Raw genomic sequence first — 20038 nt, 5'->3', positions numbered from 1 at the left:
TCAAATCAAATCAAATTTTATTGGTCACATACACATGGTAATCACATGTTAATGCGAGTGTAGCGAAATGCTTGTGCTTCTAGGTCTGACCGTGCAGTAATATCTAACAAGTAATCTAACAATTTCACAACTACCTTATACACACAAGTGTAAAGGCATGAATAAGAATATGTACATATAAATGTATGGATGAGCGATGGCCAAACGGCATAGGCAAGATGCAGTAGATGGTATAGAGTACAGTATATACATATGAGATGAGTAATGTAGGGTATGTAAACATTATATGAAGTGGCATTGTTTAAAGTGACTAGTGATACATTTACTACATCAAATGTTTTATTATTAAAGTGGCTAGAGATGAGTCAGTATGTTGGCAGCAGCCACTCAATGTTAGTGATGGCTGTTTAACAGTCTGATGGCCTTGAGATAGAAGCTGTTTTTCAGTCTCTCGGTCCCAGCTTTGATGCACCTGTGCTGATCTCGCCTTCTGGATGATAGCGGGGTGAACAGGTTACAGGTCCTTGATTATCTTTTTGGCCTTCCTGTGACATCGGGTGATGTAGGTGTCCTGGAGGGCAGGTAGTTTTCCCCAGGTGATGCGTTGTGCAGTTGCTGTACAAGGCGGTGATACAGCCCAACAGGATGCTGCCGATTGTGCATCTGTAAATGTTTGTGAGTGTTTTTGGTGACAAGCCAAATTTCTTCAGCCTCCTGAGGTTGAAGAGGCGCTGTTGCGCCTTCTTCACCACGCGGTCTGTGTGTGTGGACCATTTCAGTTTGTCCGTGGTGTGTACGCCGAGGAACTTAAAACTTTCCACTTCTCCACTACTGTCCCGTCGATGTGGATAGGGGGGTGCTCCCTCTGCTGTTTCCTGAAGTCCATGATCATCTCCTTTGTTTTGTTGACGTTGAGTGTGAGGTTATTTTCCTGACACCACACTCCGAGGGTGTAGCATAAGAACAGCTTCATTGGCACAATGGACAATAACCTTGCACAATGTTCTAATCTAACATTCTAATCTATATCTGGAGAACCCTGTCCTCTCTGTACATTCCATTTCTATCTCTACCATTACTTTTTCATTTGTGTAATGCACTGTTACCGTTTTGCAGCAACACTGAGATGGTGACATTGTGCATAGAGATATAGAACATGTTAAAATGATATCCAAAGAATGACAAAGATAATGGAACATGTTGCCACAGACATTTAACCTCATTCACCACTCCTTTAATAGTCTGGGAAACACCTGACTTGAACCCTCTAACCAATCACCACCCTAAGACATAGAGGAACAGGTCTCAAAATCTGACATTGGTTTTGTCCTTGTTATAACATGTCTGTTGCAGTGGAGGTGGTTCGAAGAAGGGTAACCTTGCCTGAGCCCTGATAACTTGTGTTAGCTGTCTAGGCTTTAGCTCAGAGTTCAAATCCCTGCAGGTCATATGGACAGATGGTTTAAGTCAGGTGTCAGCAATAGTCGCAGATCAATCTAAAATTCCAAATAAAGACAGTTCTGAATGTAATGTTATACAGTCGTGGCCAAAGGTTTTGAGAATGACACAAATATTAATTTCCACAAAGTTTGCTGCTTCAGTGTCTTTACATATTTTTGTCAGATGTTACTATGGAATACTGAAGTATAATTACAAGCATTTCATAAGTGTTTTACTGACAATTACATGAAGTTGATGCAAAGAGTCAATATTTGCAGTGCTGACCCTTCTTTTTCAAGACCTCTGCAATCCACCCTGGCATGCTGTCAATTAACTTCTGGGCCACATCCTGACTGATGGCAGCCCATTCTTGCATAATCAATGCTTGGAGTTTGTCAGAATTTGTGGGTTTTTGTTTGTCCACCCGCCTCTTGAGGATTGACCACAAGTTCTCAATGGGATTAAGGTCGGGGGAGTTTCCTGGCCATGGACCCAAAATATCAATGTTTTGTTCCCCGAGCCACTTAGTTATCACTTTTGCCTTATGGCTTATGCTCCATCATGCAGGAAAAGGCATTGTTCGTCACCAAACTGTTCCTGGATGGTTGGGAGAAGTTGCTCTCGGAGGATGTGTTGGTACCATTCTTTATTCATGGCTGTGTTCTTAGGCAAAATTCTGAGTGAGCCCACGCCCTTGGCTGAGAAGCAACCCCACACATGAATGGTCTCAGGATGCTTTACTGTTGGCATGACACAGGACTGATGTTAGCGCTCACCTTGTCTTCTCCGGACAAGCTTTTTTCTGGATGCCCCAAACAATCGGAAAGGGGATTCATCAGAGAAAGTGACTTTACCCCAGTCCTCAGCAGTCCAATCCCTGTACCTTTGCAGAATATCAGTCTGTCCCTGATGGTTTTCCTGGAGAGAAGTGGCTTCTTTGCTGCCCTTCTTGACACCAGGCCATCCTCCAAAAGTCTTTGCACTCACTGTGCGTGCAGATGCACTCACACCTGCCTGCTACCATTCCTGAGCAAGCTCTGTACTGGTGGTGCCCCGATCCCGCAGCTGAATCAACTTTAGGAGACAGTCCTGGCACTTGCTGAACTTTCTTGGGCGCCCTGAAGCCTTCTTCACAACAATTGAACCGCTCTCCTTGAAGTTCATGATGATCCGATAAATGGTTGATTTAGGTGCAATCTTACTGGCAAGCAATATCCTTGCCTGTGAAGCCCTTTTTGTGCAAAGCAATGATGACGGCATGTGTTTCCTTGCAGGTAACCATGGTTGACAGAGGAAGAACAATGATTCCAAGCATTACCCTCCTTTTGAAGCTCCCAGTCTGTTATTCAAACTCAATCAGCATGACAGAGTGATCTCCAGCCTTGTCCTCGTCAACACTCACATCTGTGTTAACGAGAGAATCACTGACATGATGCCAGCTGGTCCTTTTGTGGCAGGGCTGAAATGCAGTGGAAATGTTTTTTGGGGATTCAGTTCATTTACATGGCAAAGAGGGACTTTGCAATGAATTGCAATTCACCTGATCACTCTTCATAACATTATAGAGTATATGCAAATTGCCACCATATAAACTGAGGCAGCAGACTTTGTGAAAATGAATATTTGTGTCATTCTCAAAACTTTTGGCCACGACTGTACATGGATGTCCTTTTCTGTTATTTTAAGGAATACATGATCAAGTTCATTTGTTAAGAGGTGTGCAAGAGTGTGATTGCTCCTTGCAGTGGAATATGTACACATATATAAATATATTTTAATTAACATGGTTAAAAAAAGCAAAGCTTTTCAGGCATGTGAGAGAGCTCTTATTTTTAATTAATTGAAACAATGAAGTCCAGGCAGTCGTGAGTACAGTTTAGAAGTACTTTGCATATAAGGGTTGTTCCACAAATTCAGTATAACTTGTTACAACCTGGCTAAAGATTGTAACAAACAATGGGAAACCACACACTGAGTAAAGGAATAACAAAATTAATTTATACCATAAATAAACACTCACAAAAATAATCAGATGAGACATGGTCAGTAAATTAGGTGTCAACTGCCAAAGCCACAACAACACAACCAAAGGTATGCACAGTGAGAGGAATAAACACTTCTAGCCTATCTATGGCTAACAGGGTTGACATGTTATGCTCGACCTGCTCAGTTTTCCACCACAAAACACAGAAAATGAACAAAAAAAAGTAGATCCAGCGCACCTGCGTTTACTCTGTGATTTGACTATTAGACCTTCAATGTTTCTTTTAAAAGCAATTCAAAAGGAATAGTTTCACCAAATTAAAACGAGAGCTCAGTTTACATAACAGGGTTGACCTTAAAATGAGGGACATATGCAAATGAATCACTACTCACATGAAATAAAGAATGACTTTGTGAAAGCAACAAAATAACTAGGGCTTGGAGAAATTTGGAGAAATGTTGGGATTAAGTGTCAAAATGCTGAATTTGAGGCCTCCCGAGTGGCGCAGTTGTCTAAGGCACTGCATCGCAGTGCTTGAGGCGTCACTACAGAGCCGGGTTCGATCCCGGGCTGTGTCGCAGCCGACCACGACCGGGAGACCCATGAGGCGACGCACAATTGGCCCAGCGTCGTCTAGGTTAGGGGAGGGTTTAGCCGGACGTGATGTCCTTGTCCTATCGCGCTCTAGCGACTCCTGTGGCGGTCGCCAGTTGTGCGGTGTTTCCTCTGACACATTGGTGCGGTGTGTCAAGAAGCAGGGTCATGTTTCGGCGGACGCATGGCTCTTGACCTTCGCCTCTCCCGAGTCCGTACGGGAGTTGTAGCAATGAGACAAGACTACCAATTGGAAATCACTAAATTGGGGAGAAAAATGGGTAAAAAGTACACAAAACAATATAGATATATTTGATGAATTTTGGCACTTTAGCAAGCCTTTATCCATATTAAACATCTGATTTATTGAAGTCTCCATGTGGTCTATATTAAAGGCCACTTCATTTAATATAACATCCTTTTAAAATTCAATATTGGTGCAACATTTCTGACTAAAATATCAAAAGGGTACTCATTTCGTGGAACGACCCAGAACAGCTGAACCATTTTCCTCATTATAAGTGACTACAAAATCGTATCTATTTACAAGGTGAAGAACAGCTTTCTGCATCCCTTTTGTTGTTCACATTACATATGCATAAACAAAATATTACCCTGTCCCACAAGTAGTGTAGAATGACATTCCTTATTACAAACAGCTGGACTCAAAGCCCCAAAATCTCATGCGTGTATATAAAACGATAACGTAGGACTACATATACAGTTTCAGTTGTGCTTTCAAATCTATTGCAAACGTCATCCTTTTTGTGTGGTATCTTCGGTACTCGGCTCGGGAGCTTACACACATTTTCCTGGGCACCACCTGAAGAGGGCAGATTAGTTTGGGAAGGGAGTGCACATCTGAAGGGAGAGGGACAACATAGGATCAGGGGGAAAAAATGGCTGCATCTCAATAGTGTAATGCTGCACTTTTGTGATTGCATGTGTTACACAGTGGCACAGTCACATAGTAAATAAAAAAAATGCATGAATTATCCCGACCCTCGCCATGAAAGATTTGGAAATAAAGCGGTACAGCTGATTTGCCAGGACCTTACATTCTAATTTTAGCCCAGGGCTGTCTTGTCTTCTCAAATGTTCACATCTTTTCCACATTTTGTTGTTTTATGATGATTAGATGTGTGTTGTCTCATCTCTGAGTGTGGCTGGCGCTGTCTGTCTCTAACCTACCACACTGTGGGTCATGCTCCTCTGCCCAGGTGTTGCTGATGCATGCCAGATCTTTCTACTCCCGGATAATTATTTTACGTATCAGCTAACCACATATGTTATAGCAATCTGGTGCCGGGTGGCACAGTTGATGTAGCATGCAACCATTGGTTGATGCATGGAACGGCTGAGCAGGGGAACGCGAACACTGTGTGTGGCTACTGCTGGCTGACTAACATACAACAGTGTCTCTACTCTGTGTGTGGCTGGTGCTGTCTGGCTAAAACCTACCACAGTGTCGCTAATCTGTGTGTGTGGCAGGTGCTGTCTGGCTGTTAACCTACCACATTTTCAATCTCATCAGGGTTAATAATCCTGGTCAGCTCTCCATACACTTGGGAACTCATGGGCAGCATGGCGTCCTGTAGTCTGGAGGGGTGGCTGAGGAGAAACAGAACCCAACAAACAGTTACATAACCAGGAGAAAATATGATATCTGAGTGAGAGTGACAATCAATCAATGGGTGCCCCCCGGTCGGTAATTCAACCATGTTTACTACCAGTGAAATATTTGGCTAGACTAATTTACCGATCTAAAACATGTTAGCTGACATGGGTGAGTGACTGTCAGTGACTGACATAACAAGAGACGTACACTTTTCATTTGACCTTTTCTTGTACTTTGGGCTGTGTGTGTCGTCTGTCATTGCTGTCTCTGCCTTGCCGGTTCCCCTCTTTCCACTGGGATTCTCTGCCTCTAACCCTATTACAGGGGCTGAGTCACTGACTTACTGGTGTTCTTCCATGCCGTCCATGGGAGGGGTGCGTCACTTGAGTGGGTTGAGTCACTGACGTGGTCTTCCTGTCTGGGTTGGCGCCCCCCCCTTGGGTTGTGCCATGGCGGAGATCTTTGTGGGCTATACTCGGCCTTGTCTTCGGACGGTAAGTTGGTGGTTGTAGACATCCCTCTAGTGGTGTGGGGGCTGTGCTTTGGCAAAGTGGGTGGGGTTATATCCTGCCTGTTTGGCCCTGTCCGGGGGTATCATCGGATGGGGCCACAGTGTCTTCTGATCCCTCCTGTCTCAGCCTCCAGTATTTATGCTGCAGTAGTTTATGTGTCGGGGGGCTAGGGTCAGTCTGTTACATCTGGAGTATTCTCTTGTCTCATCCGGTGTCCTGTGTGAATTTAAATATGCTCTCTCTAATTCTCTCTTTCTCTCTTTCTTTCTTTCTCTCGGAGGACCTGAGCCCTAGGACCATGCCTCGGGACTACCTAGCATGATGACTCCTTGCTGTCCCCAGTCCACCTGGCCATGCTGCTGCTCCAGTTTCAACTGTTCTGCCTGCGGCTACGGAACCCTGACCTGTTCACCGGACGTGCTTGTTGCACCCTCGACAACTACTCTGATTATTATTATTTGACCATGCTGGTCATTTATGAACATTTTAACATCTTGACCATATTCTGTTATAATATCCACCCGGCACAGCCAGAAGAGGACTGGCCACCCCTCATAGCCTGGTTCCTCTCTAGGTTTCTTCCTAGGTTTTTGGCCTTTCTAGGGAGTTTTTCCTAGGGAGTTTTTCCTAGCCACCGTGCTTCTTTCACATGCATTGCTTGCTGTTTGGGGTTTTAGGCTGGGTTTCTGTACAGCACTTTGAGATTTCAGCTGATATACGAAGGGCTATATAAATAAATTTGATTTGATCTGTTGGGTGTATCTTAAATCAATGAAAACGATATAAAAACAGTAAAAGGTGTTTCATAACAAGAATCAGACTTACACTTCAGACACAGAGATGAGCTCCGTCTGAATGTAGCCAGCCTCAGAGGCACTCTCCAACTCCATTGGCTCAGCAGCTGAGAAGGTCAAAGGTTATAGACGTCTAGAGGTTATCATCAGAACCAAACACAGGTGGCAGGTGGCCCCTAAATTGGGGAGCACGGATTCATAGTAATGGCTGGAATGGAGTAAATAGAATGGTATCAAACACATCACACACTCCATTCCAGACATTATTTTGAGCCTTCCTCCCCTCACCAACCTCCTGTGGCAAGGCATTACCAGTGGTCAGTATTTCAAATGGGGGAAAAGGGTGTGGCACAACAAAATAAGAAAAGTATGCTATGCAGTATATATTGTGTATAATAGCTTAGACTGGAATTGAAGTCTTCAACAACATTTGTACCTTTTTCAACTACTCAATTTTTCCTTTCCTCAACACACATACATTTCTAACAGCTTGTTAGTTACCTTCTGTGGGGCGGCTGTAGTAGCGTGTGAAGGCACTGTCTTTGGGGATGTTGGGGTAGAGGTAGAGCAGAGGGTTCTCAGGGATGTTCTCAGCAGCCATCACCTTGTAGTTGTGGAGGATATCAGGAAAAGAGACGGCGGCCAGCTCCTTCTTAGTGTAGGGCTCCACCGCGTGGAAATGGACGTCTATATGTTCATAGATATACAGTTGAAGTCGGAAGTTTACATACACCTTAGCCAAATACATTTAAACTCCAGTTTTTCACAATTCCTGACATTTAATCCTAGTAAAAATTGCCTGTCTTAGGTCAGTTAGGATCACCACTTTATCTTAAGAATGTGACATTTTCAGAATAATAGTAGAGAGAATGATTTATTTCAGCATTTATTTCTTTCATCTCATTCCCAGTGGGTCAGAAGTTGACATACACTCAATTAGTATTTGGTAGCATTGCCTTTAAATTGTTTAACTTGGGTCAAACGATTCGGGTAGCCTTCCACAAGCTTCCCACAATATGTTGGGTGAATTTTGGCCCATTACTCCTGACAGAGCTGGTGTAACTGAGTCAGGTTTGTAGGCCTCCTTGCTCGCACACACTTTTTCAGTTCTGCCCACAAATGTTATTTTGGATTGAGGTCAGGGCTTTGCGATGGCCACTCCAATACCTTGACTTTGTTGTCCTTAAGCCATTTTGCCTCAACTTTGGAAGTATGCTTGGGGTCATTGTCCATTTGGAAGACCCATTTGCGACCAAGCTTTAACTTCCTGACTGATGTCTTGAGATGTAGCTTCAATATATCCACCAAATTGTCCTTCTCATGATGCCATCTATTTTGTGAAGTGCACCAGTCCCTCCTGCAGCAAAGCACCCCCACAACATAATGCTGCCACCCCCATGCTTCACGGTTGGGATGGTGTTCTTCGGCTTGCAAGCCTCCCCCTTTTTCTTCCAAACATAACAATCGTCATTATGGCCAAACAGTTCTATTTTTGTTTCATCAGACCAGAGGGGGAAAAAAAGTACAATCGTTGTCCCCATGTGCTATTGCAAACCGTAGTCTGGCTTTTTTAATGGCGGTTTTGGAGCAGTGGCTTCTTCCTTGCTGAGCAGCCTTTCAGGTTATGTTGATATAGGACTTGTTTTACTATGGATATAGATACTTTTGTACCTGTTTCCTCCAGCATCGTCACAAGGTCTTTTGCTGTTGTTCTGTGATTGATTTGCACTTTTCGCACCAAAGTATGTTCATATCTAGGAGACAGAACGCGTCTCCTTCCTGAGCGGCATGACGGCTGCGTGGTCCCATGGTGTTTATACTTGCGTACTATTGGTTGTGCAGATGAACGTGGTACCTTCAGGCGTTTGGAAATTGCTCCCAAGGATGAACCAGACTTGTGGAGGTCCACCATTTTTTTGGCTGATTTCTTTTGATTTTCCCATGATGTCAAGCAAAGAGGCACTGAGTTTGAAGGTAGGCCTTGAAATACATCCACAGGTACACCTCCAATTGACTCAAATGATTCAATTAGCCTATCAGAAGCATCTAAAGCCATGACATTTTCGGGAATTTTCTAAGCTGTTTAAAGGCACAGTCAATTTAGTGTATGTAAACTTCTGACCCACTGGAATTGTGATACAGTGAATTAAAAGTGAAATAATCTGTCTGTAAACAATTGTTGGAAAAATTACTTGAGTCATGCACAAAAGTATAGTTTGTTAAAACAAAAAATTTGTGGAGTGGTTGAAAAATGAGTTTTAATGACTCCAACCTAAGTGTATGTAAACTTCCGACTTCAACTGTACATAAATGCACACACACACACACACACAATGTGATAGGAGAATGTGTTCTCAGTCAGCTTACCTGGTAAAATAATACAAACAGAAACACATATACCTGAGACAGATGTAGAGACACATACTCATAATGTGTAAAAACAATTAAAATATATATATTTTTGTCTGTCCATTGGTATGTACACTGAGTATATATACCACACATTAGGAACACCTTCCTCATATTGAGTTGCACCCTCTCCCCACACTTTTGCCCCCAGAACAGCCTCAATTCGTCGAGGCATGGACTTTACAAGGTGTCGAAAGTGTTCCACAAGGATGCTGGCCCATGCTGACTCCAATGCTTCCCACAGTTGTGTCAAGTTGGCTGGATATCCTTTGGGTGGTGGACCATTCTTGATACACACGGGAAACTGTTGAGCGTGAAAATCCCAGCAGTGTTGCAGTTCTTGACTCAAACCGATGCACCTGGCACCTACTACTATACCCCATTCAAAGGCACTTAAATATGTTGTCTTGCCCATTCACCCTCTGAATGGCACACATACACAATCCATGTCCCAATTCTCTCAAGGCTTAAAAATCCTTCTTTAACCCATCTCCTCCCCTTCATCTACAAAGCTACAAACACACATGCACACAAAAAAACACACCGTTATTGGAGCCCTCCACCCAGGTGAAGGTAATGGCTCCCTCTCGGCTGCTCTCGCTGAAGCGCAGCAGGAAAGTTCCAGGCTCCTTGTCCTTCAGCAGGGCCTTCTCTCTCTCCTTACTAACAAAGCCCATGATACACCTATAGACCATAGAGATGTAGTGGATTATAGCACAATAAAGTCACTTTTCAAAAAAGTAATGTAAACCTAGTCTTCAGAAAGGCATACTGAAGTAATGTGAGTTGGAGAGATGTTTTCCCCATCATTCCACAGACACAGCAGGTGTCTTTTGATCAGGTCCAGTATTCCCTCGATCCACAGCCAGAAGGGAAAGCTCTTCTCATTCACATTCTGCTCAGGTAAAGACACACTCAATACACAACCCATAGTAAACACACACGGGTTGGCTAAAACACTAAACTTCCAGTGAGATGCTCACCTTGCAGAACTTGGTCCAGGGGATGAGCCCATTAGGGTTTCCCGCTGCTTCTCGACCTGTCACAGGAGTTTCATATTATTATTGGTTCACTTTAATGGAATGACCTTAAGCAACATTTGCATTGTTAGCCTTTATCTGGGATTAGTTGGCCAAATGAGTTGGTCAACTTGACTCCCTTGCCAGATATGTGTGTAGAGAAAAACTAATAGCTACCTCACACACTGTATGTATGACCCACCTTTTATAACCAACTAGCGCACCTTAATATCACAGATGGGTTTGCTGTGGCTGTTCCTCTCAAATTACTGCATTTGATTATTATTATAATTTTTTTTATTTTTTATGATTTAAGCTTATTTAACTAGGCAAGTCAGTTAAGAACACATTTTTATTTACAATGTTATGTATTGCTCATCATTGTTGTCGGCTGTTGTTTACTTATTTATTTGTTGTCTCATCACATTATTTTACAAAAAAAACCCGGAAACGTAGCTAATACATCAGTATTTATTGTTTCGACGGGTCTTTTTAGTGGTATGGGGTTCCAGTATGGCGTCGCTGGTCGCATTGATTGACAGATCATCCCTGAAGTTGTTTTATTACGTAAAAGTTGTTTCACATTATGACGTTGGCTGAGTTACCGTATAAAATGCGATAGCCTTATCTCTTTGGTAATCACTTGGTTAAGTTTTACGTGATGAGAACATAAGCTCCAGTCATAGACTTTAACCATGGAGGATAATAAGGATAATAAGGTAAGCCTATGAATGGTTAACAGAGAAGGCTTATGCAGTGGTGTAGGAACCGATGCACCGTCTTTTTTTTAAATGCAGCGGCAGGGACCACAGGGTATACAGGACATCCCGCAAGTAGTGGCAGCTGGGTGGCGGTGTGGGCCAGCGTTAATGTCCCGCTAATATAATCATTTTAAATATTGTAAAAAAAAAAAGTATGCATTATAATAACCTATGGGACTTGTTATAAATAAAATATGATCCTTGCAAAGATAACAGCAGTAGGCTACTTATCATAATTTTACCTAAATTATTATAATAATAGGTGACTCCATAACGCATTAATTACGAATCTTGATATCAGGCAATAGGATCTATGTGTATTTATAGCGAAAACCTGTACTGTGTAGTCATTTTGTTAGTTATTTAGCAGTCTTATGGCTTGGCGATTGAAGCTGTTCAGGAGCCTGTTGGTATAATTGTGTAATTACACCAAGCCCCCTCGTGCCTTATTGTGTAATTATAAACCAGGCAGTTTGGGTCCTGGATGCTTATTGGCTGAAACAGCATTTCAGCCATGTGTATATAAGACAATATACCACGGTTATGATGCAAAAAGACTTGTTACTGTTCTATTTATGTTGGTAACCAGTTTTTATTAGCAATATGGCACCTCAGTGTTTGTTGTATATGGCCAATATACCACAGCTAAGGGCTGTATCCAAGCAGTTTTGCCTAAGAACAGCGCTTAGCCATAGTATATTGGCCACTATAAACTGGGTGGTTCGAGCCCTGAATGCTGATTGGCTGAAAGCTGTGGTATATCAGAGCGTATACCACGGGTATGACAAAACATTTATTTTTTACTCTTCTAATTAAGTTGGTAACCAGTTTATAATAACTCTGCGTTGTGTCGTGCGTAAGAACAGCTCTTAGCTGTGGTATATTGGCCATATCCATGAGCATTTAAAAAATGGTCTAATTTGTTCCAATCAGAGTTTAAACGAAGATGATCCACATGATCATCAAAGTTTGGAAGGTCAAGTCCAGAAAATGAAGAAAGATATCCTGAGTTTAAACTATCCAGAAGATAGTGAAGTGAAGGATCCCCTGCCTCAGATCGAGCTGAAGGCTGTGACAAGGAGAAAAGTTAAGGTGAGACAATAGATTGAGGAGAGAAAGGGAAATCTGGGGTCTTACCTGTCCACACTCCAAACCTGTCCAATATGCCATACAACATGCTGTTGTGAGGTTGGAGGGTAAATTGTCCTTACAACAGACTTCCATAATAATATTCAATCACCAATCGTTTACCCTAGCTCTTCTCAAAGGCCTGTATAGCAACGGCAACATACAGTATGTCACTGACTGTATTGTCTTTTTAGACAAAGAGGAGGACCGGTGCCAACAGGTCCACAGTTGAACAGAGCACTGATACTGATGCAGCTGAGAGAGATTTTGTTGATAATCAGAATGATGAAGATGAGGAAGAGGTGAAGAAGGATCCCCTGCCTCAGATGGAGCAGGATGCCGTGAAGAGAAATAAAGTCAAGGTAAGGGAATAGATTGAGCAGAGATGTGGATATTTGTGATATCTTTCATGTCTATAACTTGACCCTAGAGCATGTTGTTCTGAGGAAGGTAAATTGCCCATACAATACCCTTTTATCTCCTAATAGTAAATCTAGGGCTGATCCCATGGTTCTGAACCATAATCTTCAGTGCGCCGTAGAATTGGGGCCCTTCCTTATGTTGCTATGTGCATAATAGCAAAGTTAACCAGCATATTGGGATTGAGAACAATGCTGCAGAGGCAGCAGCAGCAGCAGAGACGGGGAAACAGCCCTTGCCGTAGCCTAATTGTCTAAGAAGATTGAGGAGAGAAGAAAACACAACTTAATTAGGTCTATAATCAATAGCCTAATTGTTAAATGTGCCTGGCTTTGTAAATCATCCATATATATATATATTACCAGGCAAAAGGGTTTTTCTTTATTTTTACTATTTTCTACATTGTAGAATAGTAGTGAAGACATCAAAACTATGAAATAACACATATGGAATCATGTAGGTACCAAAAAAGTGTTAAACAAATCAAAATCTACTTTATATTTGAGATTCTTCAAAGTAGTCACTCTTTGCCTTGATGACAGCTTTGCACACTCTTGGCATTCTCTCAACCAGCCTCATGTGGTAGTCACCTGGGATGCATTTCATTAATTAACAGGTGTGCCTTGTTAAAAGTTAAGTAAAGGAAGTTCTTTCCTTCTTAATGCGTTTGAGCCAACCAGTTGTGTTGTGACAAGGTAGGGTTGGTATACAGAAGATAGCCCTATTTGGTAAAAGGCCAAGTCCATATTATGGCAAGAACAGCTCAAATAAGCAAAGAGAAACAACAGTCCGTCATTACTATAAGACATGAAGGTCAGTCAATCCGGAAAACTTTGAACGTTTCATCAAGTGCAAAAACCATCAAGTGCTATGATGAAACTGGCTCTCATGAGGACCGCCACAGGAAAGGAAGACCCAGAGTTACCTCGGCTGCAGAGGATACGTTCATTAGAGTTAACTGCACCTCACATTGCAGCCTAAATAAATGCTTCACAGAGTTCAAGTAACAGACACATCTCAACATCAACTGTTCAGAGGAGACTGCGTGAATCAGGCCTTCATGGTCAAATTGCTGCGAAGAAAGCACTACTAAAGGACACCAATAAGAAGAGACTTGCATGGGCCAAGAAACACGAGCAATGGACATTAGACCCGTGGAAATCTGTCCTTTGGTCTGATGAGTCCAAATCTGAGATTTTTGGTTCCAAGAATGTCTTTGTGAGAGTAGGTGAACAAATGATCTCCGCATATGTGGTTCCCACCATGAAGCATCGAGGAGGTGTGATGGTGTGGGGGTGCTTTGCTGGTGACACTGTCTGTGATTTGTTTAGAATTCAAGGCACACTTAACCAGCATGGCTATTATAGTATCCTGCAGTGATACGCCATCCCATCTGGTTTGCGCTTAGTGGGACTATAATTTATTTTTCAACAGGACAATTACCCAACACACCTCTAGGCTGTGTAAGGGCTATTTGACCAAGAAGGCGAGTGATGGAGTGCTGCATCAGATGACCTGACATCCACAATCACCCAACCTCAACCCAATTGAGATGTTTTGGGATGAATTGGACCGCAGAGTGAAGGAAAAGCAGCCAACAAGTTCTCAGCATAGGTGGCAAGTCCTTCAAGACTGTTGGAAAAGCATTCCAGGTGAAGCTGGTTGAGAGAATTCCAAGAGTGTACAAAGCTGCTGTCAAGGCTTTGAAGAATCTCAAATATAAAATATATTTTGATTTGTTTAACACTTTTTTAGTACCTACATGATTCCATATGTGTTATTTCATAGTTTTGATGTCTTCACTACTATTCTACAATGTAGAAAATAGTAAAAATAAAGAAAAACCCTTGAATGAGTAGGTGTGTCCAAACTTTTGACTGGTATATACACACATATATATATATATACATACACACAGATATAAGACAGATATAGCTTCTGTTGCCTGTTTGAGTATTTGTTTAATAGCCTACTGATTCTGTGAGCACCAAGCCTCATGCACCGGCAAAATGTTGAATTAAGCAATTTCACAGATTTGGCTGTTTTTAATCTTTGCTATGCTGTAATAAAGGCTTTACAATTTTTTGGTCGTTAGAACAGACTGGTATTGCTTAGAATTTATTTAGTGTTGTTTACACTGTTCCAAATGGTCAGAAAAAACAATATTGTAATCTAACAGCAAATGTTTGGCACACATAATACTCTGTCAGCGCTTGCTCCTATACCCTCCTTGTTCTTGACCACCAGTAGTTTCCACAACTAAGTCAAATGTCTTCCACAGATCTGAATTTCCCTTTCCCTCCTAAGCAACCAGTAAACATTCACCCGTTTGGCGTTTATTTTTCACATCCTCCGCATCCATTTTGCTGTCGATATTACTGTGTTCGGAGTTTGTTATAACCAATTTATTGATTTGATTATGATAGGCTATAGGTCAGGCCCTAATTGTCACATGCATGCGATGCTTACATGTTTCACATAAAGAGAGCAAGGCTGAGGAAATAGGCACCTTCTGAGAGCCAATGGAAGCCTTAGAAAATGTCATGTTACAGCAGAGATGCTGTATTTTCGATAGAAATGCAACAGAAGGACAACAAATTGTCAGACAAGGCACTTCCTGTATGGAATCTTCTCAGGTTTTGGCCTGCCATACGAGTTCTGTTATACTCACAGACACCATTCCAACAGTTTTAGAAACTTTAGAGTGTCTTCTATCCAGATCTACTAATTAATTATATGCATATTCTCGTTTCTGGGCAAGAGTAGTAACCAGTTTAAATCGGGTACGTTTTTTTATCCGGCCGTGCAAATACTGCCCCCTAGCCCCAACAGGTTAACGGGATTTTATCTCGAAGGTGTCCTCTAGAGGTTAAGTGTTTTCAAACGTGGCCCCTTTCAGACAATTTGTGAACTCAGTGAGGTTAGCTTAATTTTTGTGCAGTGTGAACACGCCAAGGGAACCCAGACCCCTCAAAAGAGCCCCGAGGCAAACCAAAACAATCTCAAGAGGTGGTCTAACGTAGGCTTCCCTTTGGCTCAGTTGGTAGAGCATGGTGTTTGCAACGCAGGCATGGTGTGTGCAACGCCAGGGTTGTGGGTTTGATTCCCACGGGGGGCCAGTACAAAAAACAAAACAAAAAATGCATGAAATGAAATGTATGCACTCACTACTGTAAGTCGCTCTGGATAAGAGCGTCTGCTAAATGACTCAAATGTAAATGTAAGTTCGATTCGCTTGAAGTCTGTGTTCGGTTCCCTTTGTTAGGGCAATGTGAACACAAATCTCTCCATGTTCGCTTGTCATTATTCCCGCACCATACACTAGACTACTGCAATACAGTTTCCCCTTCCATAACCTCCTACATTGGTGGCACAAAAGAGATAAGATGATGTTCAGGTTCACAAAAATATAGGAACGCAACATGTAAAGTGTTGGTCCCATGTTTCATGAGCTGAAAGAAAAGAACCCAACAAATTTTCCATACGCACAAAAAGCTTCTCTCATTTTGTGCACAAATTTGCTTACATCCCTTTTAGTGATCATTTCTCATTTGCCAAGATAATCCATCCACCTGACAGGTGTGGCATATCAAAAAGCGGATTAAACAGCATAATCGTTCATTACACAGGTACACCTTGTGCTGGGGACAATAAAAGGCCACTAAAATGTGCAGTTGTCACAACACAATGACACATATTACTGAAGTTGAGGGAGTGTGCAATTGGCATGCTGACTGCAGGAATGTTCACCAGAGCTTTTGCCAGAGAATTGAATGTTCCTTTCTCTACCATAAGCTGCCTCCAACTTTGTTTTAGAGAATTTGGCAGTAGGTCCAACCGGCCTCACAACCGCAGACCAAATGTAACCACGCCAGCCCAGGAACTCCACATGCGGCTTCTTCACCTGCGGGATCGTTTGAGACTAGCCATCCAGACAGCTGATGGAACTGTGGGTTTGCTGAACCGAATAATTTTTGCAGAAACCGTCTCAAGGAAGCTTCTCTGCGTGCTCGTCGTCCTCACCAGGGTCTTGACCTGACTGCAGTTCGGCATCCTAACCGACTTCAGTGGGCAAATGCTTACCTTCGATGGCCACTGGCATGCTGGAGAAGTGTGCTCTTCAAAGATGAATCCCAGTTTCAACTGGACCGGGCAAATGGCAGACAGCGCGTATGGAATCGTGTTGGCGAGTGGTTCGCCCAATGGTGGGCTTATGGTATGGGCAGGCATAAGCTACGGACAACGAACACTATTGCATTTTATCGATGGCAATTTGAATGCAGAAATAAAGTGATGAGATCCTGAGACCCACTGTCGTGCCACTCCTCCGCCACCATCACCTCATGTTTTAGCATGATAATGCACTGCCCCATGTCACACGGATCTGTACACAATTCCTGGAAGCTGAAAATGCCCCAGTTCGTCCATGGCCTGCATTCTTACCAGACATGTCACCCATTGAGCACAATTGGGATGCTCTGGATCAATGTGCATGACAGCGTGTTCCAATTCCTGACAATATTCAGCAACTTCGCACAGCCATTGAAGACGGGGACAACAATCCACAGGCCACAACCAAGAGCCTGATCAACTCTATGCAAAGGCGATGTGTGGTGCTGCATAAGGCAAATATGACTGCAAGGCACTTCAGAACGTAGTGCGTACGGCCCAATACATCACTGGGGCAAAGCTGCCTGCCATCCAGGACCTCTACACCAGGCGGTGTCAGAGGAAGGCACTAAAAATTGTCAAAGACCCCAGCCACCCCAGTCATAGACTGTTCTCTCTACTACCGCATGGCAAGCGGTACCGGAGTGCCAAGTCTAGGACAAAAAGGCTTCTCAACAGTTTTTACCCCCAAGCCATAATACTTCTGAACAGGTAACCAATGGTTACCCGTACTATTTGCATTGTGTGCCCCCCCCCCCTCTTTTACGCCGCTGCTTATCTTATATGCATAGTCACTTTAACCATACATCCATGTACATACTACCTCAATTGGCCCGACCAACCAGTGCTCCCGCACATTGGCTAACTGGGCTATCTGCATTGTGTCCCACCCATTATGTCAGTGTTGGAGCCCCTGGCTATCCATAAATAAAACAAGAATATGGGTCCGTCTGGTTTGCTTAATATAAGGAATTTGAAATTATTTATAGGTTTCTATTATAAGTATATTTTATCCAATTACATTTTTGATACTTAAGTATATTTAAAAACAAATACTTTTAGACTATTACTCTAGTATTTTACTGGGTGACTTTAACTTGAGTAAAAGTAAAGATACCTTAATAGAAAATGACTCAGTCATGTATGACAATTGGGCACTTTTTCCACCACTCCACTGGTTCTGTGTATAAGCCATTTAGCACTTTTACCCGCCACGATCATGCTTGCTTCGTCCCGGAAAGTATCGTTCCTAGAGATACTGAATATGCCGCTAGTAGAAACGTTATTTTCGTTTGAGTGTGTTGATCAAGGACGCCTGACTACGTACGGAAGCTTCTGCAACTAGTCGTCTGTATAAACAATGGTTCGTTGCCGGGCGAAGCAATGGCCATGCACGTATACATTTTACGTATGGGTGCCCCCGGGAATCGAACCCATAATACTTGCGTTGCAAGCGCCATGCTGTACCAACTGAGCTACAGGACCACAGACAACAATAGCCAACGTTACGTTTCTCTCAAGATTAGAATACTTGTGTTGTAGCTATACAGTAACACGTTAGCTAACGTGCTTGCTAGCTAGCCACAGTAGCTAGCCAGAGCTACAGTTTGCGTCCATGCCATACTTCACATACAGTTAATTCAGGTTTAGCTCATGTCAGCTGCAATACACACACACGTACCTGGAATCATTTGTAATAACTGGCTCTCTGAAGTTAATTTTGCTGCCACCACGGTGAACCACGCGTATTTCTGCGTGCGCCACGATCTTTTCGAATTTCAACTATGAACCTTCGCCTCTGACCCAACAACACATGGCATGCTTCTGTCCTTGTTTATTCAAAACTGGTTCGTAGTCGCCCTCAAGCGGTCCTCTCAAATTACTGCATTTGATTATTATTATTTTTTTATTTATTTATGATTTAAGCTTATTTAACTAGGCAAGTCAGTTAAGAACACATTCTTATTTACAATGTTATGTATTGCTCATCATTGTTGTCGGCTGTTGTTTACTTATTTATTTCTTGTCTCATCACATTATTTTACAAAAAAAACCGGAAACGTAGCTAACACATCAGTATTTATTGTTTCGACGGGTCTTTTTAGTGGTATGGGGTTCCAGTATGGCGTCGCTGGTCGCATTGATTGACAGATCATCCCTGAAGTTGTTTTATTACGTAAAAGTTCTTTCACATTATGACGTTGGCTGAGTTACCGTATAAAATGCGATAGCCTTATCTCTTTGGTAATCACTTGATTAAGTTTTACGTGATGAGAACATACGCTCCAGCCATAGACTTTAACTATGGAGGATAATAAGGATAATAAGGTAAGCCTATGAATGGTTAACAGAGAAGGCCTATGCAGTGGTGTAGGAACCGATGCACCGTCTTTTTTTTAAATGCAGCGGCAGGGACCACAGGGTATACAGGACATCCCGCAAGTAGTGGCAGCTGGGTGGCGGTGTGGGCCAACGTTAATGTTCCGCTCATATAATCATTTTAAATATTGTAAAAAAAAAAAAGTATGCATTATAATAACCTATGGGACTTGTTATAAATAAAATATGATCCTTGCAAAGATAACAGCAGTAGGCTACTTATCATAATTTTACCTAAATTATTATAATAATAGGTGACTCCATAACGCATTAATTACGAATCTTGATATCAGGCAATAGGATCTATGTGTATTTATAGCGAAAACCTGTACTGTGTAGTCATTTTGTTAGTTATTTAGCAGTCTTATGGCTTGGCGATTGAAGCTGTTCAGGAACCTGTTGGTATAATTGTGTAATTACACCAAGCCCCCTCGTGCATTATTGTGTAATTATAAACCAGGCAGTTTGGGTCCTGGATGCTTATTGGCTGAAACAGCATTTCAGCCATGTGTATATATGACAATATACCACGGTTATGATGCAAAAAGACTTGTTACTGTTCTATTTATGTTGGTAACCAGTTTTTATTAGCAATATGGCACCTCAGTGTTTGTGGTATATGGCCAATATACCACAGCTAAGGGCTGTATCCAAGCAGTTTTGCCTAAGAACAGCGCTTAGCCATAGTATATTGGCCACTATAAACTGGGTGGTTCGAGCCCTGAATGCTGATTGGCTGAAAGCTGTGGTATATCAGAGCGGATACCACGGGTATGACAAAACATTTATTTTTTACTCTTCTAATTAAGT

General features: G+C 42.4%; 1 protein-coding gene across 1 annotated transcript; it reads right to left on the bottom strand.

The window, feature by feature from the left end:
* Nucleotides 1–4327: 4327 nt before the first annotated feature.
* LOC115188323 (signal transducer and activator of transcription 1-like) lies at nucleotides 4328–10553 on the bottom strand. The gene is made up of 7 exons (XM_029747118.1): nucleotides 10548–10553; nucleotides 10335–10390; nucleotides 9896–10035; nucleotides 7444–7629; nucleotides 6974–7049; nucleotides 5533–5629; nucleotides 4328–4879 (listed from the first exon to the last, which is right to left on the bottom strand). Exons 2-7 carry the CDS (start codon nucleotides 10364–10366, stop codon nucleotides 4856–4858), a joined length of 555 nt encoding a protein of 184 aa, XP_029602978.1. The 5' UTR covers nucleotides 10367–10390; nucleotides 10548–10553; the 3' UTR covers nucleotides 4328–4855.
* Between the last annotated feature and the right edge of the window lie 9485 nt (nucleotides 10554–20038).

Source organism: Salmo trutta, unplaced genomic scaffold (genome assembly GCF_901001165.1).
Source record: "Salmo trutta unplaced genomic scaffold, fSalTru1.1, whole genome shotgun sequence".
NCBI lineage: Eukaryota > Metazoa > Chordata > Actinopteri > Salmoniformes > Salmonidae > Salmo > Salmo trutta.
Note: the sequence above shows the minus strand (reverse complement) of the source record. Positions and strands in the feature narration are given on the sequence as shown.

Coding starts and splice junctions, on each gene's coding strand:
- LOC115188323 (XM_029747118.1), bottom strand. CDS start 10,366: ATGGGCTCATCCCCTGGACCAAGTTCTGCAAG. Junction 7,630..9,895: donor GGTGGAGGGCTCCAATAACG/GTGTGTTTTTTT, acceptor ATGAACATATAG/ACGTCCATTTCCACGCGGTG. Junction 7,050..7,443: donor CTACAGCCGCCCCACAGAAG/GTAACTAACAAG, acceptor TGACCTTCTCAG/CTGCTGAGCCAATGGAGTTG.